At 37.6% G+C, this 27767-nt stretch overlaps 4 protein-coding genes and 1 pseudogene across 8 annotated transcripts; 3 read left to right on the top strand and 2 right to left on the bottom strand.

The window, feature by feature from the left end:
- Positions 1 to 1810: 1810 nt before the first annotated feature.
- On the top strand, positions 1811 to 7291 carry LOC306884535 (doublecortin domain-containing protein 2B-like; the record flags this gene model as incomplete). The annotated part of the gene is made up of 14 exons (XM_079440479.1): positions 1811 to 1892; positions 2098 to 2296; positions 3222 to 3279; positions 3968 to 4038; positions 4126 to 4257; positions 4379 to 4525; positions 5019 to 5058; positions 5387 to 5446; positions 5566 to 5743; positions 5853 to 5962; positions 6025 to 6096; positions 6175 to 6351; positions 6575 to 6646; positions 6987 to 7291. The coding sequence occupies 14 exons, from the start codon at positions 1811 to 1813 to the stop codon at positions 7095 to 7097; spliced, it is 1509 nt and encodes a 502-aa protein (XP_079296605.1). The 3' UTR covers positions 7098 to 7291.
- On the bottom strand, positions 6664 to 9936 carry tmem234 (transmembrane protein 234; the record flags this gene model as incomplete). Of its 3 annotated transcripts, XM_079440488.1 has the most annotated exons (6): positions 6664 to 7715; positions 7801 to 7893; positions 8951 to 9017; positions 9117 to 9268; positions 9626 to 9768; positions 9874 to 9936. In XM_079440488.1, the coding sequence occupies 5 exons, from the start codon at positions 9636 to 9638 to the stop codon at positions 7609 to 7611; spliced, it is 432 nt and encodes a 143-aa protein (XP_079296614.1). In that variant the 3' UTR covers positions 6664 to 7608. The 3 variants fall into 3 exon arrangements, with proteins under 3 accessions (XP_079296614.1, XP_079296615.1, XP_079296613.1); XM_079440489.1 differs by lacking the exons at positions 9626 to 9768; positions 9874 to 9936 and having other exon boundaries at positions 7200 to 7715; positions 9117 to 9281; XM_079440487.1 differs by lacking the exons at positions 6664 to 7715; positions 7801 to 7893; positions 9874 to 9936 and adding an exon at positions 8183 to 8593 and having other exon boundaries at positions 9626 to 9666.
- Positions 9814 to 13921, top strand: LOC306884540 (uncharacterized protein). Its single transcript, XM_079440486.1, has 2 exons — positions 9814 to 10136; positions 10506 to 13921. The coding sequence occupies exon 2, from the start codon at positions 11677 to 11679 to the stop codon at positions 12235 to 12237; it is 561 nt and encodes a 186-aa protein (XP_079296612.1). The 5' UTR covers positions 9814 to 10136; positions 10506 to 11676; the 3' UTR covers positions 12238 to 13921.
- Positions 13686 to 16869, bottom strand: LOC306884537 (CD276 antigen-like). Of its 2 annotated transcripts, none has more exons than XM_079440482.1 (5): positions 16753 to 16869; positions 16020 to 16103; positions 15544 to 15888; positions 15166 to 15435; positions 13686 to 14429 (listed from the first exon to the last, which is right to left on the bottom strand). In XM_079440482.1, the coding sequence occupies exons 2-5, from the start codon at positions 16057 to 16059 to the stop codon at positions 14314 to 14316; spliced, it is 771 nt and encodes a 256-aa protein (XP_079296608.1). In that variant the 5' UTR covers positions 16060 to 16103; positions 16753 to 16869; the 3' UTR covers positions 13686 to 14313. The 2 variants fall into 2 exon arrangements, with proteins under 2 accessions (XP_079296608.1, XP_079296609.1); XM_079440483.1 differs by having other exon boundaries at positions 16610 to 16859.
- Positions 16870 to 22263: 5394 nt separating this feature from the next.
- On the top strand, positions 22264 to 23821 carry LOC306884196 (butyrophilin-like protein 9; annotated as a pseudogene). The gene is made up of 3 exons: positions 22264 to 22573; positions 22961 to 23260; positions 23521 to 23821. The product of its transcript is annotated as a butyrophilin-like protein 9 (transcript).
- The last annotated feature ends 3946 nt before the right edge of the window (positions 23822 to 27767 follow it).

A 27767-nucleotide genomic window follows, 5' to 3' on the forward strand; every position in this document is an offset into this window, starting at 1 on the left:
ATGCAGCAATGCTGATGGGGTCTCTGGGCCAGAGCTCATCTCAGATGGTCAAAAAGACAGTGAAAATGTGTCCTGTACTCAGATGAGTCCACATTTCAACTTGTTTCTCCGCAAAATGGATGGTGGTTTCGTAGAGACAGAGTGAATGTGTTAGACTGGCCAGCGGATCTGTCTCCTATTGAAAATGTATGGCTCACCATGAAAAGGAGAATCAGACAACAACAATCACAGACTCTGAGCAGCTGAAGTCTTGTATCAAGCGAGATTGGACAAAAAGTTTGCTTGCAGAATTTTAGCAATTTGTATCCTCAATTCCTAAACAACTACACATTGTAATTAAAAGGACCGTTGATGTGACAGTTTTAAACATGCCTCTGTCCCAACTTTTTTGGAGTGTGTTGTAGCCATCAAAATCTAAATTTGTTCATATTTACAAAATACATTTACGTTGGTCAGTGAAAACCTTAGAAATCCTTTATTTTTTTTTTTTATTTTTTTTACTTTTGTCAATTAAATAAAAGTTAAAGAGAATGAACAAATCAGAGATTCTTGATTTTATTGCATTTTACAAAATGTCCCAACTTCTCTGGAATTGGGGTTGTACATTCACGGAGCGATATGAAGTGTATAGCAAATCACGACTGTTTGATAGTTTATGTCGGCATAGAGGCCTAAACTATATTATCGCCCAGCTCGAATCAGCTAAATCTGACTAGGCTATAACTTTTGAAGATATTTAGGCATTACAAACATACTTTGAAACAATTGTGAAGAGCTAATAAAATTAATTCAACTGGACAACATACTGGATGTTTGCTGCTATAGAGTCTGCTATATAAGCTTATAATAAGCTATCTAAGCTTAAGCTTTTGACTAAACAATGTCATATATAATTTCTTGCTGGTGTTTATTTATTGGTAATATAAACAGGGGGCTGTTTTTCTTCTTTATCACTGCACAGGCTCTTTATGTCCCTGTGTTTGAATGTTTATGTTGTCTGTGGGTGATAAGGGGCATAATTCCCTAAAGACACGAACAACCTCTTCAAAAAAACAACACCTTCAAAATTTCCGTTTTAAATGTAGGACTTTCGAAACCTATTTATTTAGCATATTCAAGTAGAATAAAGCGATTAATTTAATTTTCTAGATTATGTAATTAATCATTTTAAGTTATATCTGCTGTCCCCTCCCTCACCGTCTCTGCCTGCATCCCAATGTGAATACTATCCATCCTAAATTCTGTGTGATAGTAGTAATTTTCAGTACTATTTAGGGCAGATAGGGTGGATAGTATGCACATTGGGACGCACGGTCTCTCTTCTTGTTGCTGATTGTAAAACCCCACAAAGGCCGCCGCCATAGTTAGTAATGCTGCCATGGCAAGCAGGAAACACTCCAGTGTGTGTGCGAGAGGGAGGGAGTCTGGGTGAGGTGTTTGAGTCTCTCACACTCAGTGCTTTAATATTAGAAATATACAATGAAAAACAGTCATCACAAATAAAAGACCTGATGAACTTAGAGTTTTTCTCCAGGTGATTAACTGGATTACATTAGCTTTCTCTGTAAGTATTTTTGTGAGTGTGTGTGGATTTACATAAACATGTGAATGCTTCTCTGAGCTGTAAGTGAATCAATTTGTGAGTTTTTTTGTACATTTAATGTGTGAATGATGGTTTGGATTTGTACTTTTACAGTGTTAACACATTTTTGTTAAAATTTTGATGGCATAATTAAGTTATCCTATGTAGGAGTTGCTCTCAGTTTGTGTTTATTTTACAGGTGTGTGTTAATGTGGCTAGTTTTGGGTCATGGCATCCACTGGTGTCACTAATCACCTGCCTCCAGTCAAGAGTGTGATGGTCTACAGAAATGGAGACCCCTTCTTTTCAGGTTAGAACTGGTTCTGAAACAGTTTTAGTGGGTTGTTTTGTTGCACACACAGTGCTTAAAAATGTTACTGTATAACTGCAGTGATGTGCATCATCATCATCAACATTTTATTTCATAACTTTCACAGCATTCTCAAAAACATGCATATGTCTAAAATGAAAATGTTTTAAATATATGTCTCTATATGAATGTCTTTCTGGATCAGGAAGGAGGTTTGTGGTAAACCAGAGGCAAATCTCCACTATGGATACGTTTCTTAATGACATCACTCTCAGTATTGGAGCTCCGTTAGCTGTTCGAACTCTCTATACGCCACGCTGCGGTCATCGGGTCGCAGACCTTGGTGACCTACAGCAAGGAGCACAGTATGTGGCTGCAGGGTTTGAGCATTTTAAGAAACTAGAGTAAGTGTAAATTCATTCATATTGAGAATAAGCTGAATAATAATGCTTTTCATCAATGTTCAATTATCTGAAATAGATGCTGAGACTCAGTGGTCTCAGTGTTTGGACACTTCAGCCACACTTAACATTGTATGAATTACAATAAATGTCAGTCAGTTTTAGATGTATGAAGTCACATTCTTATGGCACGCCGTTTTGACTTTTATTCCTTCTAAGGATATGAATTCTTGATATCAACAATTCAGTTTTTACTAGTTAAAATGCTAATTCTTGATATCAGGAATTAGATTTCTACTAGTAACAATGGCTATTTTTGATATCAACAATTCAATTTTCACTTGTTAAAATGCTAATTCTTGATATCAAGAATTAAATGTTCATTTCTGATATCTGAAAATGTATTTCTGATATCAACAATTGGGAGGGTAATTTCTGATATCAACCATTTAATTCTTGATATCAACAATTTAATTCTTGATATCAGAAATTAACATTGTTACTAGTGGAAATACAATTGCTGATATCAAAAATAGCCATTGTTACTAGTAGAAATCTAATTCCTGATATCAAGTATTAACATTTTAACTAGTAAAAACTGAACTGTTGATATCAAGAATTCATATCCTGAGAATGAATAAAAGTCAAAACGGCTTGCCATACGTTCCTCGGCTCACATTTTGAGCAGTGTTTTGCTTAAGAAGTATTATATCCTAATTGTTAAGTGTTCTTTATCATTTTAATTACAAACTAGTTTATTAAATGTAAATGCTCTTAAATTAAAATCCCTTATAGAAAAATGACCTTTTTCAAGAGGTGTTAATTGGAAAGCAGAATTTATGATCTGGCATTATGAAATTAGGCTTAATATTGTGATAATGTCTAAAAGATGCATCATATTTGGCTTGTCTTTTCTGTTTATGTTCAGTTATCTGACTGTGGGACTGAAGAAAGGTCCACTGTACAGAGTTGTGGAACCTGCCCAGGTATACATGTGAGAGTTCAATTCTTCTTACTGTTTATTTTTTTATTCAGTTGAATAGACCTGTGCAATTAACTTATGTCATGGTATTCTAAAGTTTAAATTTAGGCATACAAGATACAGTCAGTGTTTCTTGTTTGTTATGTTGTGTTTGTGTTTTTTGTTGCTGTGGATGCTTAGCTGAAGTGTGTCATAAAGAGGAGGAGAGGGAGTGAGGGATGTTATTGTCCCTTCCAACAATAGAAGGCCAGGGGAGACACGCTGCTCGTGTTATCAGATTAGAAAGCTTGTTAGGGCTTGTTTAAGTGCCTGACCCCTTAATGCTGCACACAGAGCTGCTAAAACCACTGTTGATAATAGCCTTGAGAGCAGGGGACACTGACTCAGCGTCAACACACACTGCATCTTTGATTTACGCTGATGGAAAATCGCGGGCTGCACATTAACCTGCTTATTCCACAGCTCTTTATTAAATAAATAAATGGATAATGTGGCGATAATGAGGCCACAAAGTGATATAAGAGACATGAAGCTTTGAGGGAAATTAGTTTCTTCAGAAAACGGCCTGTTTAACTGTCATTATACAAAAACATGTGACCTTAGAAATGCTGCGATTGACTAATTAGATTCAAGTATTCTGATTGTAGTTGTCATAATATATTGCTAATTAGTATAATTAACTCTTTTCCCAGGTTAAAGCGCTTGTCAGGCCTAATGTGTCTGAAAAATGGAGGAAGGCCATCACTCTGCCCTGCATCATACAGTGAGAACTCTTTTCTTCTGTTAAACCAGTTTCTCTTATACTTTCACAAGAGATCCAAACTTCATTCTCCTTTTCACATTCACATAGTGTATTTAGGAATGGAGACATCCTCAGTCCTGCCATGCGTCTGATCATTACCCGCCACATGCAGAAAAATCTAGAGCAGATCCTGAGCTTCATTTCTGAAAAAGCCATGCTTCGCACAGGAGCCATGCGCAGGTATTCAGTCACACATATCGTTTGTTTTATAATATACTTATGAAGCATGTCATATTTATATCCTCACACATTGTTTAAGGTGGTTTTCATTTCCACAATCAATTCACCTTTCACCTCTCAGGCTTTGTACTCTGGAGGGTTTCACAGTGACCTCCACAGAGGAGCTGGAGAGTGGGCAAAGCTATGTAGCTGTGGGAACAGAGAGGTTCAAGAAGCTACCATATGTGGAGATACTGCTGAACAAAGCAACAGGCAACAGTGCGGGCAGGTGATGTTGGTGAATAATTGGGATAGACAGTAATGTTGGGGCAGACAGTAAGTTATTAAAAATGTTGGGGTCTAAAATTAATACTTTTATTATTTATAATAGTTCTTTTGAACTCTCTATTCATCAAAGAACCCTAAAAATGTATCACAGTTTCCACAAAAGTTTAAAGCATCGCAACCGATTTCAACATAGATAACAATAAGAAATGTTTCTTTAGGATCAGGTGACACTGGAGACTGAAATAATTGCTGCTGAAAATTCAGCTTGCCATCACAGGAATAAATTACATTTTAAAATGTATTCAAACTGAAAAAAGTGGTTTTGAATTGCAATAATATATTGGAATTTTACTGTTTTACTCTATAGCAAATAAATCTAGCCTTGGCGAGCATGAAAGACTTCTTTCAGAAACATTAAAAAGTCTTACAGACTCCAAACTTTTGAACGGTAGTGTACATTTAAATAAAACAGGATCTGTCTGTCTTCATTGTAGACATTATGCTGGAGACAGAGGATTACAGAGAAGAATCAAGGTACTTTTTATATCCAGTATACAGTGCACTGCAGTTGAAATGCATGTGAGAAAATTAATTATTAGCTTTTTAACTAAAAACATAACAAATCATAAAAATTTGTACATTTATTTGAGTAAGAAGGTTTATAAAAAAGGTTTTCTTATATTTTTTTCTAAAACTTTATTTCCAGGGCTAAATTAGATTTGTACTTTTAGACTTTTTAATGTGGTCTCAGACTTATGGACTCCACTGTATATTTACTTTTAACATGTTAGGAAAATAAATTTCCATGAGACAAATGTTCTATTGAAGTTCTTTAATATTCTGTCCTGACGATCCAACTCAGAGCAGAAAGATGTTTCCTCAGGACAGCCACAGTGGCTCCACCCTGATTAATTCACCTGAGGTAAAAACCAAATACATAGTTATTTTCATTGTGCATTGTTATTTATATATATATATATATATATATATATATATATATATATATATATATTATATTGTGTAAACGTTGTCTGCTTTCAGAGGCAAGGTGGGCGTGTGAAGTCCACAGGAGATGAGGTGGAGCGAGAGAGCTCCCCTCAGCCGGTTAAAAGGAGAGGAAGGAGAGGAGAAAGAGAGGAAAACTCTGTTTTCTACGCCAGACCTGTGAGAGTTCGCAGACACCCTCCCACAAACAGACCCCCTCCTAGAGCCGCAATAGGTGAATGCTGAATAAAAAAAACAAAATTGTACCTCACTCTTTGTCTAAAATGTAACTTTTTATTAAACTGGTGCATTCTTTCTTGTGTGGTATTGTTTAATTGTGTTAGATGAGCCCAGTGTGTATAAGGCCTCTGAGAGCAGGATGAGGGAGGAGGTTCGAGGTGCTGAGGAGGTCGCAGAGGATGAAAACACAGCTGTAGAGCTTCCCATTGACCAGGTACACCTCTCATCTTCTGTCTCATCTCATCTCATCTTCTATAAAAATGTTTATAATTTCAGAGAGAAGCAGAAGTTGTGGAGGATGAGGAGCTTCTTGAAAAGGATCAGTTTGATACAGCCAATATAAATCATGTGAGTGTGTTAAATACACAGGAATTGAAAGTAATGATGACTCGAGCATGAATTAACTCATTGTTTGTTGTATTAAAGAAGGATCCAGCTGAACAAAACAGGCAATCAGCTGATCTCTCCAGTGAGAACGGAAAGAAAGAGTTTGTAGCGTCTGAGAGGGAGACATGGGACGACACGTCAGCTCCACAGAGAGAAGCACAGCAGGGATACACGTCCAGCAAAGAGTCTCAGCATGATACAAACAAACATGATGCTGTAAGATGCAGCGCATTGAGCATTGACCTTTTTTTGCATTTGTTTCACTTAGGCTTGCATAGAATTGAATCAGCTTAAAGTGTATGTATATATATTATAGAATGGTTATAGTATTATTATACATTATACTATCAAATCATGCAGATTGTTTTTCAGGCCTGCCATCTATGTACAGTAAAAAGCCTTGATGAGTTGAGATTTTTTTCTTTCTGTTTAAAATTAGGAGTCACCCACACGGCATTCCAGATCTTCTTCTTCATCACCCAAAGTCTCTGAACATTCCCCACGAAGTGAAGTAACACAACAAGATTTAAACAATATATTTAATGCATTTAATCATACTTGCAAATGATGCTGTAGTGTTTTGAAATGTATTTTCCCTTATATAGTGTCATTTAAATTAAAGGCCTTTGTACACTCTCAAAAAAGGTACCAAACTGTAACTGTTGTGGTACCTTTTCAAGGTACTAATATGTAGCATTTAATAAGGTACATAGATCTTTTTTGTACTGCCTCAGTCTCAGTGACAGAACTATTAGATGTGGGAGACTTAAATATTTTGCTATTATTAGAATTGTGTGTAAATATTAACCATCTAAAGACAATTTGTTGCTCTGTGTGTGTGTGTGTATCAGACTAGGGTTTCCCATGAGGAACAGATAGACAGAGATGCTGAGCGACCTCTCCAGGCTGAAGATGATGCAGGAGACAGAGACACACCTTTACAATCCACACACATTCTCTGAACATGGAGTTCATTATGAAATTGGCATCGTTTTGGTGAATGAATAGCATTTAAAATAATGTACCCTTGAAAATAACAATGATCTTACCGCTTGCAGAGATTCACTGAGAAGTGTTTTTTATTTTTTTATTTCTTCTGTTTAACAAAAGACCTCTGAATGTAAAAGACGTTTAAAATAAATGTATTTAAACACTGGGCACTTTCACATTATTAATACGAATCCATATAAATATCAGTTAATAATACAATATATACAAGTATTTTGTATGTTCCACAATCCACATACACTTAAAAGTAACTTTTTAAAGTGCAAAACATTTGGATTTCACCAACAGGTTCAAGTACAGATATAAAGTACAACCATCACCTCTTCTCAGCACAAGTTCACAGCACATACTGAAAATGGAGTAGCACAGATATTGTGTCAGATGAATATGTGTGTGTGTGAGGTGTGATCACATGGCTGGAGCAGATCCACAGTCCTCATTCACCTCATAGTCCAGTGGCACATTTCAAAGAGCACTTGTGTTGTGGGCTCCTGCGCCATCTGTCTCAGAGACAGAACTCAGCACGCACACAGTCACTCCAGACATGATGAGTAACATACCCAGCACAGCTCCTACATGAGCAGAGACAGAGAGTCAAAGACCTGTGTAGCTACAGAGAGAGCGAGAGAGTGATGTTAGTAGCACAGAGCTACTTACTCTTTCCTCCAAACTCTTCTCCAAGCAATTTACCCATTAGTAACGTGAACAGAAATGTGAGGGAGTTCACCATGGGAACAGCCAGAGAGAGATCTACAAATAAAACAGCACTTCAAAATTCAACACTCATGCTGGCTATGTGTGTGTGCTCACAAAGAGTTTAAACCTTCCTTAATATTTTGAATACATTTTTTTTTCATGGCTGCACAGTGGTTATGCTTGAAATAGAATACCAGCTTACTAACTGAATACTACACAGCAAGCATACACTGCCCTCCAAAAGTTTGGAAACACCCTAGAAAAATGGGGATTTGGACAATATTGGCATGAATCCTTTTTCATTTGTGATAATTTTGCAGTGATGAGGGACAACACAAACTACGAAAACATATTTTATTACATAACCAGTTTATACATAGAAAAAACTTTAATTTTCGATTCATCAAAATATCCACCATTAGCAGCTATTACAGCTCTGCATAATCTGGGCATCCGAGCTGTCAGTTTATTCAAACATTGTCTTGATACTGTATATTACTCCAAGCCTCCTGAAGGATTGCCCAAAGATGATTCACACTGGTTGGACACTTCTTACGGACATCACGGTCCAGTTCCTCCCATAGTAGCTCAATTGGGATGAGGTTGGGTGACTGGGGAGGCCATTCCATGACAGACATGATGCCAGCTGACTGTTTCCTCTCCAAATAGGATTTGCACAGCTTGGAAGTGTGCTTGGGGTCATTGTCTTTTTGGAAGGTTGGGGTGTTTCCAAACTTTTGGAGGGCAGTGTATGCTGCTTACAGTTTAAATTAAAAAAGACATTTCACACTGTTATGTTTAATTTGGCAATTGCCAACCAATCTCAGATTTTAGCGACTCGTCTTTGTGCAAAAGTTATCTTTTAACAGCCTGATTGAAAAAAGTGCATCGCACAGTAGATTAGTATTACAAAATTCTCTGCTCATTTTGGCCAGTGTAATATGTCATCCAGATATTCCATACACACAGAAAACTTGAATATTGTGCACAGTATACTATGTACTGCATGAATCCAGTGTCAGCCTCATATATACTGTAAAAATAGTACTATGATCCTATACTACTAAGAACATAGTCAATAGAAACTTGTGAAGAAAAATTAATTTCTCACCTGTAGAAGCAAGAGTGAAGTAGAACACTAATGATCCACTTTGGTTCAACAGGAATGGGATCAAATACTATATTTAAAAAAAAATGGATCAAATAATTATAATTACACACACTATATTTCTCATTAGCACTTGTTATACGTGCATAAAAGAATGATAAAAACACACCTTGATATTGAGAAACAGGAATTTGACCTCAGCCAGAAACTGGAGGAGTTTGTTGTCCTTCTGAACCCCTTCAATTCCCTCTGTGCCTTTTTTCAGGAATGGGTTCGTGCCTCCCCACAAGATCGCGACCAACAACAGACAAAACACTTCACCTACAGAGAACATTATTAGGACGGACATTTATATTACATACATTAAAAACAACAGTCAATTACATTTTTAAAGCGCAACGTGGAGCTTAAACTATGCAGATCAGCTGATCAACTAATTATTGTAATTGTTATTTTGTTTATTCAATACACAGTTCAGAAAAAGCACCAACATATCTTGTTTTTTTTTTTTAGATGTAAACGTATTTATATTCAGACACAGCAGCAAAGCATCACCAATGACTGTAATTTTATCTTCAACACTGTGTGGAGGTGCACTCAATTATTAGTTTAGAAAGACACGGTTGTAAACAACATTGCCAAAACCTTTGAAATACTCAAAATACACAGCCGTCTTACTTGTTGACACCATTTCTATTTTTCCAAGCAAACTAGCTCCTGCTTCCTTCTTCCTGTTGATATCTAACTCAGATAAATTGGCTTCAGCAACATGACCGCAGATCGTTTCAAGCGGCTTTTGTCTATCCACTGTAGCTTTAGATCTGCAGTTCAACAGATTTTAAAATAAAAGTCTTTTTTTTTTTTACAGTCTATGGTTCGGTAGATGAGAACACAAAACATCCGTACCAAGAGTAACCTAGACTAACCGTGCTCCGTACACTTTTCGCCCCTCACCGCACGCCAGCGACCACTCCTCCGTTGTTGAAAGCAAGACATGTTTGTGTGATCATTCTCTGGGGGAATACCCATTGGACAGTCCACACTTTGATTGATGTCTTTTGGACCAATAGTTTTTGAGAAAAGTGGGGAAAAGTACCTCCTCCGCACGTGTACAGAAGATGATGTTCAGTACAGAACGCATACTTTGATTTCAACGACGAAAATGGACATTTAACGGATCAACTGTGAGGTATTTATTTATTTTAACTGAAGAAAACAACATTTCAATGAATAAGAGAGCTGAGTACCTTTTTATTAAAATGTAAGCTATTTGCTGCTTTAATAAGCTAGAGGACTGTGCGAGTTAAGTATGAACCATGTGAATAACATTACCATATCTTTCTGAAGACAAAGAAGGGCAAACAATTTGAACTGATTCAAAATATTTAATGATTAACCAATGTGACTTCAAAACATAAATAAGGATGTGTGTGTGTGTGTGTGTTTACAACTATTTACATTTAACACTAAACTGATTAAAAAATACCATAACTAGAAAATAACATGTTCATTTTCTGTGTGTACTATTTACATTGTGTGTGTGTTTTTATGTGGACAGACAACATTTATGGCAAAGCCAGTCAGTGTCTGGCACTTCCTCCACTTCTGGAGATGTGGCTTGTCCTCCAAAACTGTGCTTCACATAAAGGGCCTCGTACAACTTGAAGAACCCTTCAACGGCCTCTGGTGTGGCACCATGGACTCTGGCTCTGTCCAGAGAATCTGCCGTCCTTGAGGCCAATTCTGGATGGCCTTAAACCTGGACCACCACACATCACTCGGCCCCTTCTCCAGGTTTACAGTGGTGGTCTCTGTTCTACCACTCTCCTTAATGATCCCAGTTGCCAGCACCTTGACAAGGGATCTTGTCACTGGGAAGCCATGGTCCACCATCCAGAATATAAAGGAAAGAAGAGCCTCTTCCTCTCCAGGTGTCAGGGCCGAATTAGGATGAGGGTTGTGGACATATTTATTTTTTTATAGTCCTGTAGAGTGGTGTGGTAATGCCAAATATTTTCGCTGTTGCCCTTAGACTTGCTCCTCCCTTTACTTCCTCAACTGCCTCCTGTAACTTCTCCTTTGAGTACTGTTTTTTTCTTTCCTGACATCTTTCTTTTGCTTTAACTATATTGTATCTTACTGACTTTCCTTTTGAAATGTCATATTATGTTAATCATGTAACGTTAATTTAACCTTAACTTCAAGTGATTGTTTATAAAATTGTTTATATTCACAAAGTATTTTAATTAACGTTATATTAGTTAACTTGATGTATGAAATCTTATTAAATAACTTGAATGTCCGAATATCCTATCCTTGTGTTTAACTTTAACGTTAACTTAAATAACTTCATGAAAATTTGGCAATGAAATAACACAATCAGTTGAGTTTTAACTGTCAGTTTGTTTAATTTATTAAAGCATGACAATTAGAAATGTAAAAAAAAAAAAATTTCATGTAAGTTAAAGTTAACTTAATTGATCCTTTATGAATATAAACATAATCACTGCGCGCAGGATGATGGGCAAACAGCATCTACTGACATGGCGGGCCGTGGTTATGCTACGATGCCGCCGGTGGAAGAGACTTTGGCTGAATATCTCGTGCCAAACTGGGCCGCGGCTTGGAAGTCTCGCCCCCTCCTCCCATCGAAGCCGTGTTGAGTCACGTCTAGCCTTGTCGGGAAATCTTATTTGGCTGCATGCCAGGCGGTGGCCACGCTCCACTCGATGATGGTGCTTCAGGCCTACCAGGCGGAGCTATTGAAGGAGCTCGATGAGGGAGAAGGCATCACTCCGGAGGCTGAGAAGGAACTGTGGCAGGCTACGGACTTGGCGCTACGTGCCACCAAGCACACCGCTCGAGCAGTCGGCCGTTCGATGGTGGGGATGGTGACGGTTGAGCGCCACCTGTGGCTCAACCTCGCCGACATAAAGGAAAAGGACAAATCTTTTCTTATGGATGCCCCGATCTCCAAGGATGGACTGTTTGGAGATTCAGTCACCACGGTGGTGGAGAAATTCAGGGCAGCGAAGCGGCAATCTGCTGTTTTCCGCCAGCTGATTCCACGCAGGCCCAGGGAAATAGAGCGACGTCAGATGCTGACGGCGCGCTCGCGCTCGTCGCCTTTACACCGCCAACAGGGTGCCCTGCGAGAAGAGCCATCACCTATGGCACCCCCCGACTGCCCGACATTTCGCAATGGGTATTACGCACAATTCGTTACGGATACACCATTCAGTTTCGAAAAGGCCCGCCTCCTTTCCACGGGATTCTTCCCACAATTATGAGTTCAAAAGAAATCGCAGTGCTGCGACAAGAGGTGTCATCTCTGCTGAGGAAAGGGGCTATAGAAGAAGTACACCCCTCTTAGACGGAATCAGGGTTTTACAGCCGATATTTTGTTGTGCCCAAAAAAGATGGCGGCTTACGACCAGTATTGGATTTACGCCATTTGAATCTTGCACTCAGAACGAGCAAATTCAAGATGTTGACGGTAAAATCTATTCTGTCTCAGATTCAACCAAACGACTGGTTTGTCACGATCGATCTGAAGGATGCATACTTTCATATTCAGACCATCAAGAGACACAGGAAGTTCCTCAGATTCGCTTTAGAGGGCAAAGCATATTAATACTGTGTTCTTCCTTTCGGGTTAGCCCTGGCTCCACGAACCTTCACGAAATGCATGGACACAGTTCTGGCCCCATTGCGGCTCTAGGGCTTTCGTGTGCTATATTACCTGGACGATTGGCTGATATTAGCACAATCACAGACTCAAGCACGCTCTCATCGAGATCTCGTGCTAAATCATCTAAGCAGCCTGGGCTTACGCACGAATCTCCAAAAGAGTGTTCTGATCCCTTGCCAACGGATAACCTTTTTGGGGATAGATCTGGATTCTCGTGCGATGAGGGCACGATTGTCTCCCCTGCGCGTTCAGTCATTCATGTCATGCCTTGGCCACTTCAAAGTAGGTCGTACAGTGACAGTGAGTTTGTGCCTCAGACTTTTGGGTTTAATCCGTCTAGGCTTACTTCACATGCGCCCATTTCAATGGTTGACAAAAAGCCAAAGGATTTCTCCCCGTTGTCATCTGCATCGAATGATTTCGGTAACACGGAGGTGTGTTCTCACGTTAAAAACCTGGACGTCGTCCAAGTTTCTCCAAGAAGGAGTTCGATTGGGTTCCTGTTTTCACCGTGAGACTGTCACGACGGACGCGTTATTGACAGGTTGGGGGGCTGTTTGTTAACACCCAGCCCACGGAACATGGACGGAGGCACAGTGAGGGTGGCACATAAACAGATTGGAGCTGCTAGCGGTCTTTCTAGCTCTCCAACATTTTTCAAGACTGCTGAACGGCTGTCATGTGTTAGTCAGGACGGACAACACAACGTTTGTGTCTTATTTGAATGACCAAGGAGGATTACGCTCTCGCCCCCTATGCAGGCTGGCGAGGAATGTCCTTCTGTGGACTCAGGACAGGTTTCTGTCGATCCGAGCGGTTCACGTTCCGGGGCACCTGAACTTTGGAGCGGACATGCTCTCGAGACAGAGCCTGGAGGAAGGGGAATGGAGGTAACTTCCGATTTTGGAACCGAAAGCTGAGGTTATCCGCTCACTTATCCTCAAACTTAGCCGGGTATGTCACATAACCTGCTTTTTGGAATACCCCCCTGAAAAGGTAGAAAAGTTTATCGGTTTTAAAAGCAAACTAATAAAAAAAGTCTAGAATCCCAAGTCAGTAATTTGTTTTATTGAATCAATGTGTCACAAGTTCATAAATAGCTTGATTTGAAAATGTATCCAGAAAATAAATCGAGTCTCAGATTTCATAGTGGTTTAGCATCTCTATCGAACAGAATAATTAGCTTCAAACACAGTCTGTCATCATTTATTTACAGAGATGATCTTCTAAAAACAGAACAAAATCATGTCTAATTCACTTTAACATCACTGAGCATCACAATTCTATAGAAATAAAGTAAAAATAAATAAAAACATTTTGTCAGCAGTAATTACTGCTGTGTTCTAAAGAGTAAAATATTTAATAAATAGACTTAAATGTTAAAATAAAATAAATAAAAATAAACAACTGATATGCTCTGACAATTGTAATTTGTATGATAACGTGAAAATGGGAAAAGTGATAAGTAAACAGTTCGGGTTCATTAGAGAAAACAAAACAGTATGCCTGGCAAAGGTACAGTAGATAAAGATAAGCCTACTGTTGAAAGATTTATACTATAGCCACCTGATACTCACGGCCCACTGCAGCTCGTATACCCCAATATTGCTTTAGATAGGTTAGAATCTATCTGGTTCAATACTGGTTTAAAAATGCTTCCTGACGCTTCTGGCATTTAGCTAATAAATCTGCTTTTATGTGTTTTCATGTGAGCAATTATTCCAATCAAAATGATGCAAAGAATTGAGAGAAATATGAGTGCGATGTTTCCATCTCCAGCATCTCCTGGAACTAAAACAGACACATCCGTTAGATTGTTAATATCAAGACTGCATTCATTTTAGATTAATTTAGCTTTTTGATTTAATAGTAAATTTACAAGTGCAATTTACTGATTTTCAAAAAGATTCACTATATATATTAATGATGACATTTGTGAAAAGTGAGGGCATTTTGGACCTCACAAGTACAGTCAAACCTGTCAACACACACACAAACGCACACAATTCCTTATCTATCTAAATTCTAATTCCTTACCTTATATGCAGCTAGTTATACATATTATAACCTAACACTAAGCCACATTCTAACCCTACTCACCAATCCACGTTTATTATCTAAATGGGGACATTGCATAGACTTCTGTTGTTGTTATACGCAGACTGTACATACTATAGAGAAAACCCTCTGCATATTTAAAAAGAAACTTTACTTATTATACCATTTTTACAAATGAGAAAATCCCTAAATTGAGGTTTTTATGAGGTGCTGACATTTTAACTTTTCAGAAAAGATGAATCACGGTCTGCTCAATAATATTTTGGTATAGAGAGAAAGGTTATGATCATGATTTTTGATAGTACTACAGCACACCATGAAATTACCACCTTTTCTTGTTTGCTTTTGGGATCCAAAGGACTGTTTGGACCAGTGGTCACACTTAACAAGCGGATACCAAAACCAATTCGTTTTCTTTATGCAATTCACAAATTTCGAGACAAATGAAATTCAGAGTGAAGGTCTTTACCATAGATCACAGGTCTCTCAATATTCTGGTTCAGGAGGTGGTTCTTTAGTGTAAATGTGACATTAACTGCTGGCTTCTGGGCCTCATATCTGCTCTTGACTAAATAAAGTCCATCTTCTGTTTGGTCATGGAGCTCCAGGTGATGAATGAGACTTTGGCCATATTCATCCAGCCAGATCACCTCAGGTTTGGGGAATCCCTCTGTCTCAAACTGCATTGTTATTGTGGTGGAGTTCACATGAATGCTCAACCTGGGCTCAGAGTAAAAGGCTGAAGAATACATACACATTGAGGCTGTTTTGAGAGATCTTAATGCTTAATTTTGCTTCATTATAACATTATAGAAAAATGACAGTGAGTGTTCACAATCCTGCATACCTCCATAGTCCAGTTTTATTTTGGCTTTTCCTGCCCCATTTACGTTGTTCACTTTGCACAGGTACCAACCCAAATCCTTCAGTCCAACACCATCTATCCTGAGAGAGGCATTCCCTTTACCAAGCTCTGAAATATACAATGAGGTCCGGTTGTGGTATTCTGGACTTTGATGGTCTAGTTGGTTCTGTTCATAATAGAAGCTGTGCACGACTTGTGAGTCCTCCTGGCGTTGCCACACTATAGTCAGGCTGGAGAGGTCAGGGTGCGGTGTAAAATGACAGCCAAGTACAGCTGGATGACCCCTGGTTGCAATCAAGTGATCATTTGGTATGCTTATAAAAGATGCTGAAAGGAGAAGATTAAAAGTTTAACATGAGAAATATTTGCATTTGCAATATTTATAGATGTATAGCTGTTCATCAGTTCTACATGTAATATTACGGACACATAAGAGGTACAAACTTTGATTATCATACCTGCACTTCTGGCTAAAATGCAAAACAGGAGTTGAAGCATTTTATTAAGCCCAATAAGAATTTTAAGACTTCCTTCTAGTTCTTCTACAAATACAAAGAAAAAGAGAACATGTGCTAGAAGCTTAGTACTACCCACAATCAAAATAACATCTTTAAGAACACTCCAAAAAATAGTTACAAACGCAATTAACAACAAAACTAAATGGATCTTTTCCAGTTTATTACAAGACTGCACCATAACACTATCAGTTCCAGTAGCTCAGCTGGCTCTACCAGAAACGTCATGGTCACGTGTTTGTGTCAAAAGACAAAAACACTGGCAAAATGTAAGCACTGAATGCACTGTAAGTCACTTTAATACATCTGAAAATTGCATGAATCTAAATGTATACGTGTGTCAGTAGTTAGTTACAAGATTGCAATTGTAACCTGTTCAGTTTTGCCCCCTCCGATTTAGTATATTTTGCAGTCATCATGCTATCCAAGAAAAATTATAATGTATAATAATAAAAAAATTTATCAAGAATCAAACAAAATAGTCATTATACAGAACAATGCTCACAGCCATATGATTTCACTTAATTTCATACCTTCACATCCACAGATAGCCTATCCCACAGCGTTGTCTACTGATTTTTACCTGACAAACTATATGGAAACTGGTTTCCACATACTTATGAAATACGTTCATAATAACTATACGTAAATTCTTAAGAAAAAACTTTAGCCTTACCATATCTGACAAAGTCGTTTAAAGCCTGTTAAAGTGAAAGCAAACATTTGTAAACAGGGTCATTTACGTGACGCTACGTCCTTTCACATTTCACTGGTTCTGCCACTAGAGGACATCTATGGAGCGATTTTTGTGCCAATATTTATCAAACAAATCCAGTGTTTTGCAAATAAACACAATCTGCTTTGCAAAGAAAAACTCGACTTTCAAACAAACGCAAAGTGATTTTCAAATACAAAACTCTATGAGAGAAAATGCAGAGGTATGGACAAATATATGTATTGTGTGTTACAGAGACTCATTTGCCTTTTTATGAGGAAACTTGGCTTGATTTTCTCACAAATGCGACAGGCTGATTTTCTCACACGAGTGCGGGCTGATTTTCTCACATGTGCAATTGAGCAACTTTCTTTTCCAAAAACAGCAGATGGCGCTGTTGGTCAATTTACGCTAGTCTACCGAGACCTGAAACACCTCTTTACCTTTTCAGACCAATATGAGTGGGGAACAGGTGAGTTTCTGTCTTACTAGATCTATAATTAACCATTTAGATTTAGATTTTCACAAAGGGACCCTACTACAATGTCAGTGAAAATCACAACAAGTGCTGTAAAGTTGTTAACATGATTAGTTAAAAAATCAGAGGTGACGTGGCTAAACATTTAACTAGGCTGTCTTTCGCTATAAAAACTGATCCATTCTCCGTACATCTCATCCTCTGTTGGATCGCGGGATATAGAATATACATATATATTGATACAATTGTTCAACATTCAAAACAATGCAGGGGTATAACAATATATCGTGACACAATATATTGTAATACTAAAATGCAAATGTATAGTGGATAGCGACAATATTGTGTACCAAAAATGAAAGCATTTTGAATTTTATTTTTACGTTAGGTCAAGTAAGATTTATTGTCTTTCTTCTACAGTATACAGTGGGTACGGAAAGTATTCAGACCCCCTTAAATTTTTCACTCTTTGTTATATTGCAGCCATTTGCTAAAATCATTTAAGTTCATTTTTTTCCTCATTAATGTACACACAGCACCCCATATTGACAGAAAAACACAGAATTGTTGACATTTTTGGAGATTTATTAAAAAAGAAAAACTGAAATATCACAGCATGAAGCTGCCACCACCATGCTTCACTGTTGGGACTGTATTGGACAGGTGATGAGCAGTGCCTGGTTTTCTCCACACATACCGCTTAGAATTAAGGCCAAAAAGTTCTATCTTGGTCTCATCAGACCAGAGAATCTTATTTCTCACCATCTTGTGGTCCTTCAGGTGTTTTTTTGTGTCTTGCACTGAGGAGAGGCTTCTGTCGGGCCACTCTGCCATAAAGCCCCGACTGGTGGAGGGCTGCAGTGATGGTTGACTTTCTACAACTTTCTCCCATCTCCCGACTGCATCTCTGGAGCTCAGCCACAGTGATCTTTGGGTTCTTCTTTACCTCTCTCACCAAGGCTCTTCTCCCCCGATAGCTCAGTTTGGTCGGACGGTCAGCTCTAAGAAGGGTTCTGGTCGTCCCAAACGTCATCCATTTAAGGATTATGGAGGCCACTGTGCTCTTAGGAACCTTAAGTACAGCAGAAATTTTTTTGTAACCTTGGCCAGATCTGTGCCTTGCCACAATTCTGTCTCTGAGGTCTTCAGGCAGTTCCTTTGACCTCATGATTCTCATTTGCTCTGGCATGCACTGTGAGCTGTAAGGTCTTATATAGACAGGTGTGTGGCTTTCCAAATCAAGTCCAGTCAGTATAATCAAACACAGCTGGACTCAAATGAAGGTGTAGAACCATCTCAAGGATGATCCAAAGAAATGGACAGCACCTGAGTTAAATATATGAGTGTCACAGCAAAGGGTCTGAATACTTAGGACCATGTGATATTTCAGTTTTTCTTTTTTAATAAATCTTCAAAAATGTCAACAATTCTGTGTTTTTCTGTCAATATGGGGTGCTGTGTGTACATTAATGAGGAAAAAAATGAACTTAAATGATTTTAGCAAATGGCTGCAATATAACAAAGAGTGAAAAATTTAAGGGGGTCTGAATACTTTCCGTACCCACTGTATATGTTGAAACATAGCCTACACTGGAGAGAAATGCTGTAGGCTACCTCTGCGGTAAAAGTTTAAACAAGTATAGAACTACACAAACAACCTACTGAAAGGAGTAGGCTAAACTAATTATACAAATAGTGAGTGAAGTGAGTGAAGTGACATACGGCCAAGTATGGTGGCCCATACTCGGAATTCGTGCTCTGCATTTAACCCATCCATAGTGCACACACACAGCAGTGAACACACACACACCGTGAACACACACCCGGGGCAGTGGGCAGCCATTTATGCTGCGGCGCCCCGGGGAGCAGTTGGGGGTTCGGTGCCTTGCTCAAGGGCACCTCAGTCGTGGTATTGAGGGTGGAGAGAGCGCTGGACATTCACTCCCCCCACCTACAATCCCTGCCGGCCCGAGACTCGAACCCGCAACCTTTGGATTACGAGTCCGACTATCTAACCATTAGGCCACGACTTCCCCAGGAATAGGCTAGGCTACTATAATCAAACTAGTTTAAGTTCAGGTGAGCTTTATTGTGATTTAGCTATATAAATGTACCAAAATATAATCTAAACATTAATATCCCTTACGAAAATTAACCACGGTTTTACTAAATAAATACCATGGTATTTGTAGTAAAGCTGCCTATATTGAAATGGTAACCTGCAAAAAAAACATGGTTACCACACTTTTACAATAGTAAAAACAATTTAAATTTTCATAAGTGATATCATAGTTTATCATATTTATGTTTATATATAGTAATATACATGCCTTGTACAACATTTAAAACTAAAAGTGGCCTGTAAGGAGATATTTCCTATTTCAACCAATATACCAGCAGATTTTAGTCTGACAATAGCCTGTTTGGAAAAATTCAACTAAAATGATGTAGCTTTTTATATATGGCCGTTCAACGTTTTAACTCATGAAGTTAAGAATAAAAGGCTACCGTCAGGAATTATATTAGTGGCTCTTTAAAATGCAAACGTTCGTCATCTGAGTCACTCCTAGAAGAGTCCTCACTGTCCAGAGTGTGTCTTCACCCGCGTAGCACGCTGTTTATTAAACCACTGTTTATTAAAATGCTGAATTTAGTATTATATCAGCGTGATACTATCACTTGATCCTTCTCCCCAATTGACAGGACAAGAGTGACACCAGAAAATAAATATTCATAATTTTGCTAAGCTAAAAAATACGTTTTTTTTAGATTATTTTAGACAAATTATTGCACAGTTACATCATTTAAAATAAAAGTTTTAGATATTGCACTAAATAATGTGATTTGTTTTCATTTTTTTATTAATAATTAATGACCTCTTGGGGGATATTACTATATCTGATACTAAATTAAATTGTCTAAGCTTTCATTTTTGGTACACAATATTGTTGCTATCTATTATACATTTGCATCGTTTTGAATGTTGAACAATTGTATCAATATATATCAATATATATGTATATATATGTATATTCTATATCCCGCGATCCAACAGAGGATAAGATGTACGGAGAATGGATCAGTTTTTATAGGGAAAGACTGCCTAGTTAAATGTTTAGCCATGTCACTCCTGATTTTTGAACTAATCAATCATGTTAACAACTTTACAGCACTTGTTGTGATTTTCACTGACATTGTAGTAGGGTCCCTTTGTGAAAATCTAAATCTAAATGGTTAATTATAGATCTAGTAAGACAGAAACTCACCTGTTCCCACTCGTATTGGTCTGAAAAGGTAAAGAGGTGTTTCAGGTCTCGGGAGACTAGCGTAAATTGACCAACAGCGCCATCTGCTGTTTTTGGAAAAGAAAGTTGCTCAATTGCACATGTGAGAAAATCAGCCCGCACTCGTGTGAGAAAATCAGCCCGCATTTGTGAGAAAATCAAGCCAAGTTTCCTCATAAAAAGGCAAACGAGTCTCACAGTTGTAACACACAATACATATATTTGTCCATACCTCTGCATTTTCTCTCAAAGAGTTTTGTATTTGAAAATCACTTTGCGTTTGTTTGAAAGTCGAGTTTTTCTTTGCAAAGCAGATTGTTTATTTGCAAAACACTGGGTTTGTTTGATAAATATTGGCACAAAAATCGCTCCATACGCATTTCTAGGACCCTAGGTTTTTAGTGACAACGCCACCTACCGGTTTAGAGAGGACCAGCGAAGATGGATGACAATCAGAGTGTGAGTATCAAATGTGAATAAATTTTTATTTGTTTAATATTAAAAACAGTCGTGATGCATTTCAATGGAAAGTTAACGTAGCCGAAGTGATCGTGATTTGCTAAATAGTCTTGAATGCATAGACATCATATATTAGCCTCTAATGATGTAAATTGAATTTTTAGCACATTAATTTAACGAAACTATTGCATGATAAGCCTGTGTTGACTTCTTGACATCACAATAAGCTGTAGCACGTTCGTTGTGAAAGCTTGTTAATTATTCATTGTTTTCCATTTTAATTAAGTTAAAATAATGTTAATGTTTTAACTGCCACGTGCTCACAGTCAGCCTGTTTAACGTTACCCCACAATGCATGTTATGAGTACGTCTCTTCATTTTGACATGGTTTTATGATGTTGGTTGAGACATATGGCATTTTAATAGTCAGACATAACAGAGAGGCCATCATAATAATTGAATGTTAAAATACCACGTGTTAGATTGTCATTTACTGTGTACTGTACTCTATATGAATTGCTTTCAAGGACACAGCTCAGGGCAGGCAATAGTATGACAAAAGATAAATAAATTGGTCAAGTACTAGGCTTAGGCCTAATTTATGTTTATTTATTTATTTATATGAAATTTACTTAAAAATGTTTTTCAAGAAACGCATAACAATCCAATTTGCCCGTAGGACGTACTCAACGGGAATACTTCAAAGTGGTATCCTCCGAAGTCCTTTCGCCAGGTGCCTGTCTACGTTGACAGTGAAGAATAACAGGACAACCTTCAGTACTACATGAAACACCTACACAACTGAGCTTCATGGATGAAGTGCAGTTAATCTCCGGTGTTCTATTTCCAGAGGTATGCATAACAATATAATGTATTGTGCATGTTTCTGCCCTTTCAAACCCTACTGCATATTATACCGTATGCTACTTATGTCCATGCACGCTCACCTCGGAAGGCTCTTTTGACATGCCTTTTCTTTTTTTGAAGAAAAGGCATGTTGAAGCTCGTTTGATGTTTGCTACAAAACATTTGGACAACCCTGTGAATTACTGGGAGAATGTAGTCTGGTCAGACGAGACAAAAATTTAACTTTTTGACAATAATACCACACGCCATGTTTGGAGGAGAAATGGTTTTGTGTATGACCATAAAAATACCATACCAACAGTGAAGTTTGGAGGTGGAAGCATCATGGTATGGGGCTGTTTTTCTTCTCATGGTACTGGCAGAATCCATGTTATTGAAGGGAAGATGAATGGAGCCATGTACCGGGAAATTCTTGAGGTGAATCTGTTAACATCTGCCAGGATGATGAGGATGAGACATGGATGGACATTCCAGCAGGACAGTGATCCAAAACATACTGCAAAAGAAACTCTGAATTGGTTCCAGAAGAAGAAAATAAAGTTGTTGGAATGGCTCAGTCAATCACCAGACTTAAACCCAATAGAGTATTTATGGAAGGAACTGAAGATCAAGATTCACAAGAGGGCCCTGCGGAACATTCAAGATTTGAAGACAGTCTGTTTAGAAGAATGGACCAAAATCCCACCTGTGCACTGTGAACGATTAGTTTGTTCATACAGGAAGCGTCTTGAAGCTGTTATTGCAAACAAAGGCTTTTCCACCACGTATTAAGTATAATCTCAGTTAATGTGTTCAATACTTTTTTCCTGTGTCATTTCACTTTATTACACAACTTTTTAATGGATTGTAATATTTAATATTTTTTCTCTGTGTAGATTTCTAGTCAATTTCATGTGAATTGCTGTACTGGAAATGTAATGTTTAATAAAAAATTTGTTCAAGTGTTGAATACTTATTTCCCCCACTGGATGTGTTTGAATTAAAAGACTGTTGTTAATGAACATCTGTTAAACTGCCGGATCATATTTTCTAGCCTCTTTTGGGGTGAATGTTCCTGAAAGGTGTTTGCTGGCAATCTGAGGTCGTCCAGCTGTACTGGGCTGTGAGTTCACACCTGATCCTGACCTGTCCAGTCTGGTGGTTACCTGGCAGCGACAGGAGGATGCACAAGTTGTCCACAGTTTTTATTATCAACAGGACAAATTGGACAGACAGAGTCCAGAATATCACAATCGGACCTCATTGTATATTTCTGAGCTTGGTAAAGGAAATGCTTCTCTAAGAATGCATCCATTTGGACCAAAGGATGCAGGCCGGTACCTGTGTCATGTGAGCAATGCTAAAGGGACAGGAAAAGCACTGATAGAACTGGACTATGGAGGTATGTTATAAGCTTAATATAAATAGAATATTTTTAAAAAGCTTTTTATATTATTATAACTTGAACAAGAGCATAGTTTAATTTGAGGTGACTTAATTTATCATATATAGTCTTCCATGCAAATATCTGTAGATGGCTCACAAAATAACAAAGTATCCAACATAGACAGCATATTCAGTGCAGAGTGGTGTAGAATGCCATGTTATTGCATGTTATTTACTACTGTATTTACTCACTCTCTGAATGTGTGTGTATTTCAGCCCTTTATTCAGAGCCCAGGTTCAACATTCATGTGAACTCCAGTTCAGTGACACTGCAGTTTGAGACCGAGGGTTTCCCCAAACCTGAGGTGATCTGGCTGGAGGAACACAACCAGAACCTCAGCTATCACCTGGAGATTCACGACCAGACAGAAGATGGACTTTTTTTTACATAAAAAGCAGCTATGAGGTCCAGAAGCCAGTGGTTAATGTCACATTTACACTAAAGAACCACCTCCTGAACCAGAACCTGCAGAGATTGGTGTTCCTCAGATATGGTAAAGACCTTCTTTCTCTCTGAAGTTGTCAGAAGGCATTCACTATGGTATGGGGTCAGCAATGTAAAATTGTGATTATAATTCAAATCTATGCACCATAAAAACGGAAGTATAAAAGCTATTGTAATCATGGTTTGTCTATAATGAATGCATGCTCTATAGAATTAGATGTTCAAAGCCTGTGAAAATGACACTGAATACGTGCTATATGAATGAATGGATTTTAACATGTAAAATGACTTAAAAATAGCTAAACGCAACTAATACACAGGTAATATCAAATTTCCCAAACATGTGAGGGACTTTGTAAATTCAATTCTGAATACAATTCTGCAAACTGCTTTGCTGGCACAGATTCTACGTGCCTGTGTGCATGAGGCCATGCTTATAATCATAAGAATAATAGTTCATTGTATGTCACATTCTTCTCAAAAGAAAAGAATGTAACCGTATGGTTTTTAACCAGTTTTGCTGGATAATTCATCCTCATACCACATTACAGCTTAAACGGAAAAGCAGGCTTATAGGCTTACATTTACAAAAAGAAAAGATGATAAATGAACTGGTGACATTTAAAAAAATTAACTTGGCTCTGTTAGTTTTATCATTGTCTTATGAAGACAACCACACTGTGAGGAGATTAACTTTTTTTTAACCCATTTCACAGTGGTTAGCCTAAGCTTCATTTGCTCAACAAAAAGCTAGAAATATATCATGTGTAATTACTGCTACAGTTAACAAGAGGAAAATTATGCAGTGTTGTGATTTCTTCTAAATATAGTGTTTGGGGAAAAAACCCCATTGGCATCAGGTTACAGTGAATGATTTTTATTTACACACAAGTCATACAACTTGATTGGTTTGTAAGCCTAGTTTGTGCAGTAACTGACATTTAGGTTACATTGTGTCACCATAGCTGTGGGAACGTATTTTATCTGGGGGGTGCTGGGGGTGGGGCTTGATTTGGTGGGGCGGGGCCACGATGGGGGATTTTAGACAAAATCCTAATATTAAGCAGCCCAAACTCTTATAGATGAACATACAAATATATATATATTTGTGATTTTAGTTCAAGAATTTATTTCTTTAATATTTCTATTATTTAAGGGTATTTTACTTAAAGGGATCCCTCGGTATTAAGACTTGTATGGCTTAATATAGCGTAAATGATGTCTCTTACTGAAATATGTAGTAGAAAACCCATCAAAGATTTGTTATTTTAAAAAATCACATCATTTTATACATATTTTGAACTATGGGGGGCGTAAAATGGTTGCACTCGGTAAGCTACTAGCTAACTGATGCTATTTTTACCACAACACATCTCGAAATAGACAACTCGGAAATTAAAATACTGATATGATGACCACAGCTACTGAAAGAGCTTACAGGTGGCGATGGATATAAGTTTAAACCAAATGCGGTACCATCTATTGTTCCACACAAGGAGTCTAAACGCCCCAGATATTGAGGGAAATCAGCACTGAGAAACTAGCGACCGCGAGTCATGATTAGCATCGACATGTTTACATCTTAACAGATGGCATCTAGCGTTTCTTGTCACAGCCGTTTGTAAGCTCTTTCAGTAGCTGTGGTCTACTTGGACTCAAAGGCATCGGGGCTAAAGTGGAGAGAAAAAAGAATGGGGTTTTTATGAAGTTTTATTCGTCCACAGGCATCTTCCCATGCTTTTTTTCCTCCTATTATCGCTAGGAAAGCAGTCTTACATTGCTTCTCTTGTTGCACTTTGACTGAAAATGACAACCAAAAGCCACACAATGGGGTATCGTATCAGTATTTTATTTTCTGAGTTGTGTATTCTGAGTGTGCACTGTGCAAATAAAATAATTTCGCCCCCCATTGTCCAAAAACTTTTTTTTTTTAAATAACATTTTCATGGGTTTTCTATTACATATTTAAATAAGAGACATAATTTACGTTATATTAAGATATACATGTCTTAATACCCAGGGATGCCTTTAACAAAGTTTTGGTCAGTGCGTGGCTCACTGGCTTAATTATGCACATTGGCGAATTCTCTCATCAGAAACAACAAAGTGCAGATGCACATGCGTTGTAAATAAGAGATTCATTCATCATACACTGCAGACAGCTTCACTTATTATTACTGGAGCCTTTTTTTTTTTTGAGTGCTTACACTCGCGCTAGACTGAACTCTGTTATTATATTATTTGAAAATGTAATGTTCTTTGCTCGCTGTATAATTTGTTTGTTGTTTGAATAATCGTGGACATGCAGCATTATAATTAAACTTAAAATTATTTTTTTTATACGATCAGTTTAAATATAAATTGTCTTTTAAAATATTTTATGATATAACATTGTACTTGCCCAAAACATTATGCTGTGCATATACATATATATAGTAAACTATAGTTAATAGATTACATTGGGCTACAGTGGTTTGAGTGTGTTTGACTATAGAGTACAATTCCAGAGCTATAGTGTTTATCTGTTTTTATCTGTTCAATACACAAGCTGGTTGTGGCCTGTTTTTGAATTTCCTACATGTCTCTGCAGGGTTCTCACATTTTTTTGGTAGTTTTCAGGTATTAAGATTCTGAAACTTGATTTCAAGTTGAAGTTAAATGATCTAAACCCAGTTTAACAATAGTTATGGCTTGAGGTAGGATTGATGCAAGCTTTGATGTAGCTTATATCTAACAAATGCATCTTTTTTTAGTTTCAGATGGAGATGGAAGCACTGCAATCATTATTCTCTCAATACTGAGTGTCATTCTGTTTGCTGTTGTGATGTTTTTACTATTAAGAAAACAAATAAAGCCCTACCTATGATCCTCCAATCGCGTTGTCATCACTATGGTCCTTTCTGGCATGTTGAACCATAATTACTCCAAAATAAAACTTCTGGCATTGTTTATGGCAAAGAAAAAAAGGAACTAATGCATATTGTTCAAATGATATACTTATTTATTTGCCATACTGCTGTTTCAAGCAACTTTCTTTCTTCTGAAACACAAAATAACTTTTTGACCATACAGTGAAAGTAAGTTGTGTCTAGATCTCCTTTACTTCAACTAGATCAACAAAACATTATTTTTTGAGTAAGCCAAGATCCAGAATATAAATGAAGATGATAATCAGATGCCCTCATGGAATTTTATTCCTATGTGTTAAGTCAGTTGTTCCTAAAAATACTGTTTTGCACTGTGCTGCCTAGAAAGAGATTAAAGGACTATATATTTTTGTAAGCCACAATATTGAATGAGAATGAAAAAAGCAGTGTAAACTTGTGGGACTTCTAGCCTTTTTATCATCCTCATAAACCCTTAAATACCCACAAATATTATTTGCGGTCCATGGTATATTATGCTTAGGCAGTGAACTTGCTTTAAACAGTTCAGTTCATCAAAGATATTGCCTATTCTGTTATCACTGCAGTTTTCTCCCTGTTTATTGCTATTGAATGACAAGCACCTACAAAAGCGCCTAGTGTCAACACAGATGGCGCCAGGAAAAATCTCTTAGACAGACAGGAGTTGATACTGTATTTTCTAGAATAATCTAAGAATGATGCTTATTTGCCAAAGGCGTAGTGACAGAGTGCAACGGTAGGTATGTGGGCGGTTTGGCTTGTATTTGTAATGAATGGATGGCATAACCAATAACTGTTTAAGCCCTTTCTTGTTTGTTAGACAAAAGTTAAGTGCTCAGTATTTGTGTTACTGCTCTAAGTATCCTTAACAAACCCAAAAATATGCAGAAGTTTAGTGTATTACTTATGTTAAGGTAAGTACGATGTTAATTCAATTGACTTTAATTCAAACAGTTCAGAATCATGTTTATTGCAGTGGTTAAAATATGAAATATTTCATTGAAAATTCAAAGTGTGTGGACAAATACCTTTGTTGATATTGAGTTATATTTTAAATAAATTTCATATGATGAATTTTGATGAACATTTAAAGAAAAGGCTTCTAACATACT

The sequence above is a fragment of the Barbus barbus genome (genome assembly GCF_936440315.1).
Source record: "Barbus barbus genome assembly, chromosome: 18".
Taxonomy (NCBI): domain Eukaryota; kingdom Metazoa; phylum Chordata; class Actinopteri; order Cypriniformes; family Cyprinidae; genus Barbus; species Barbus barbus.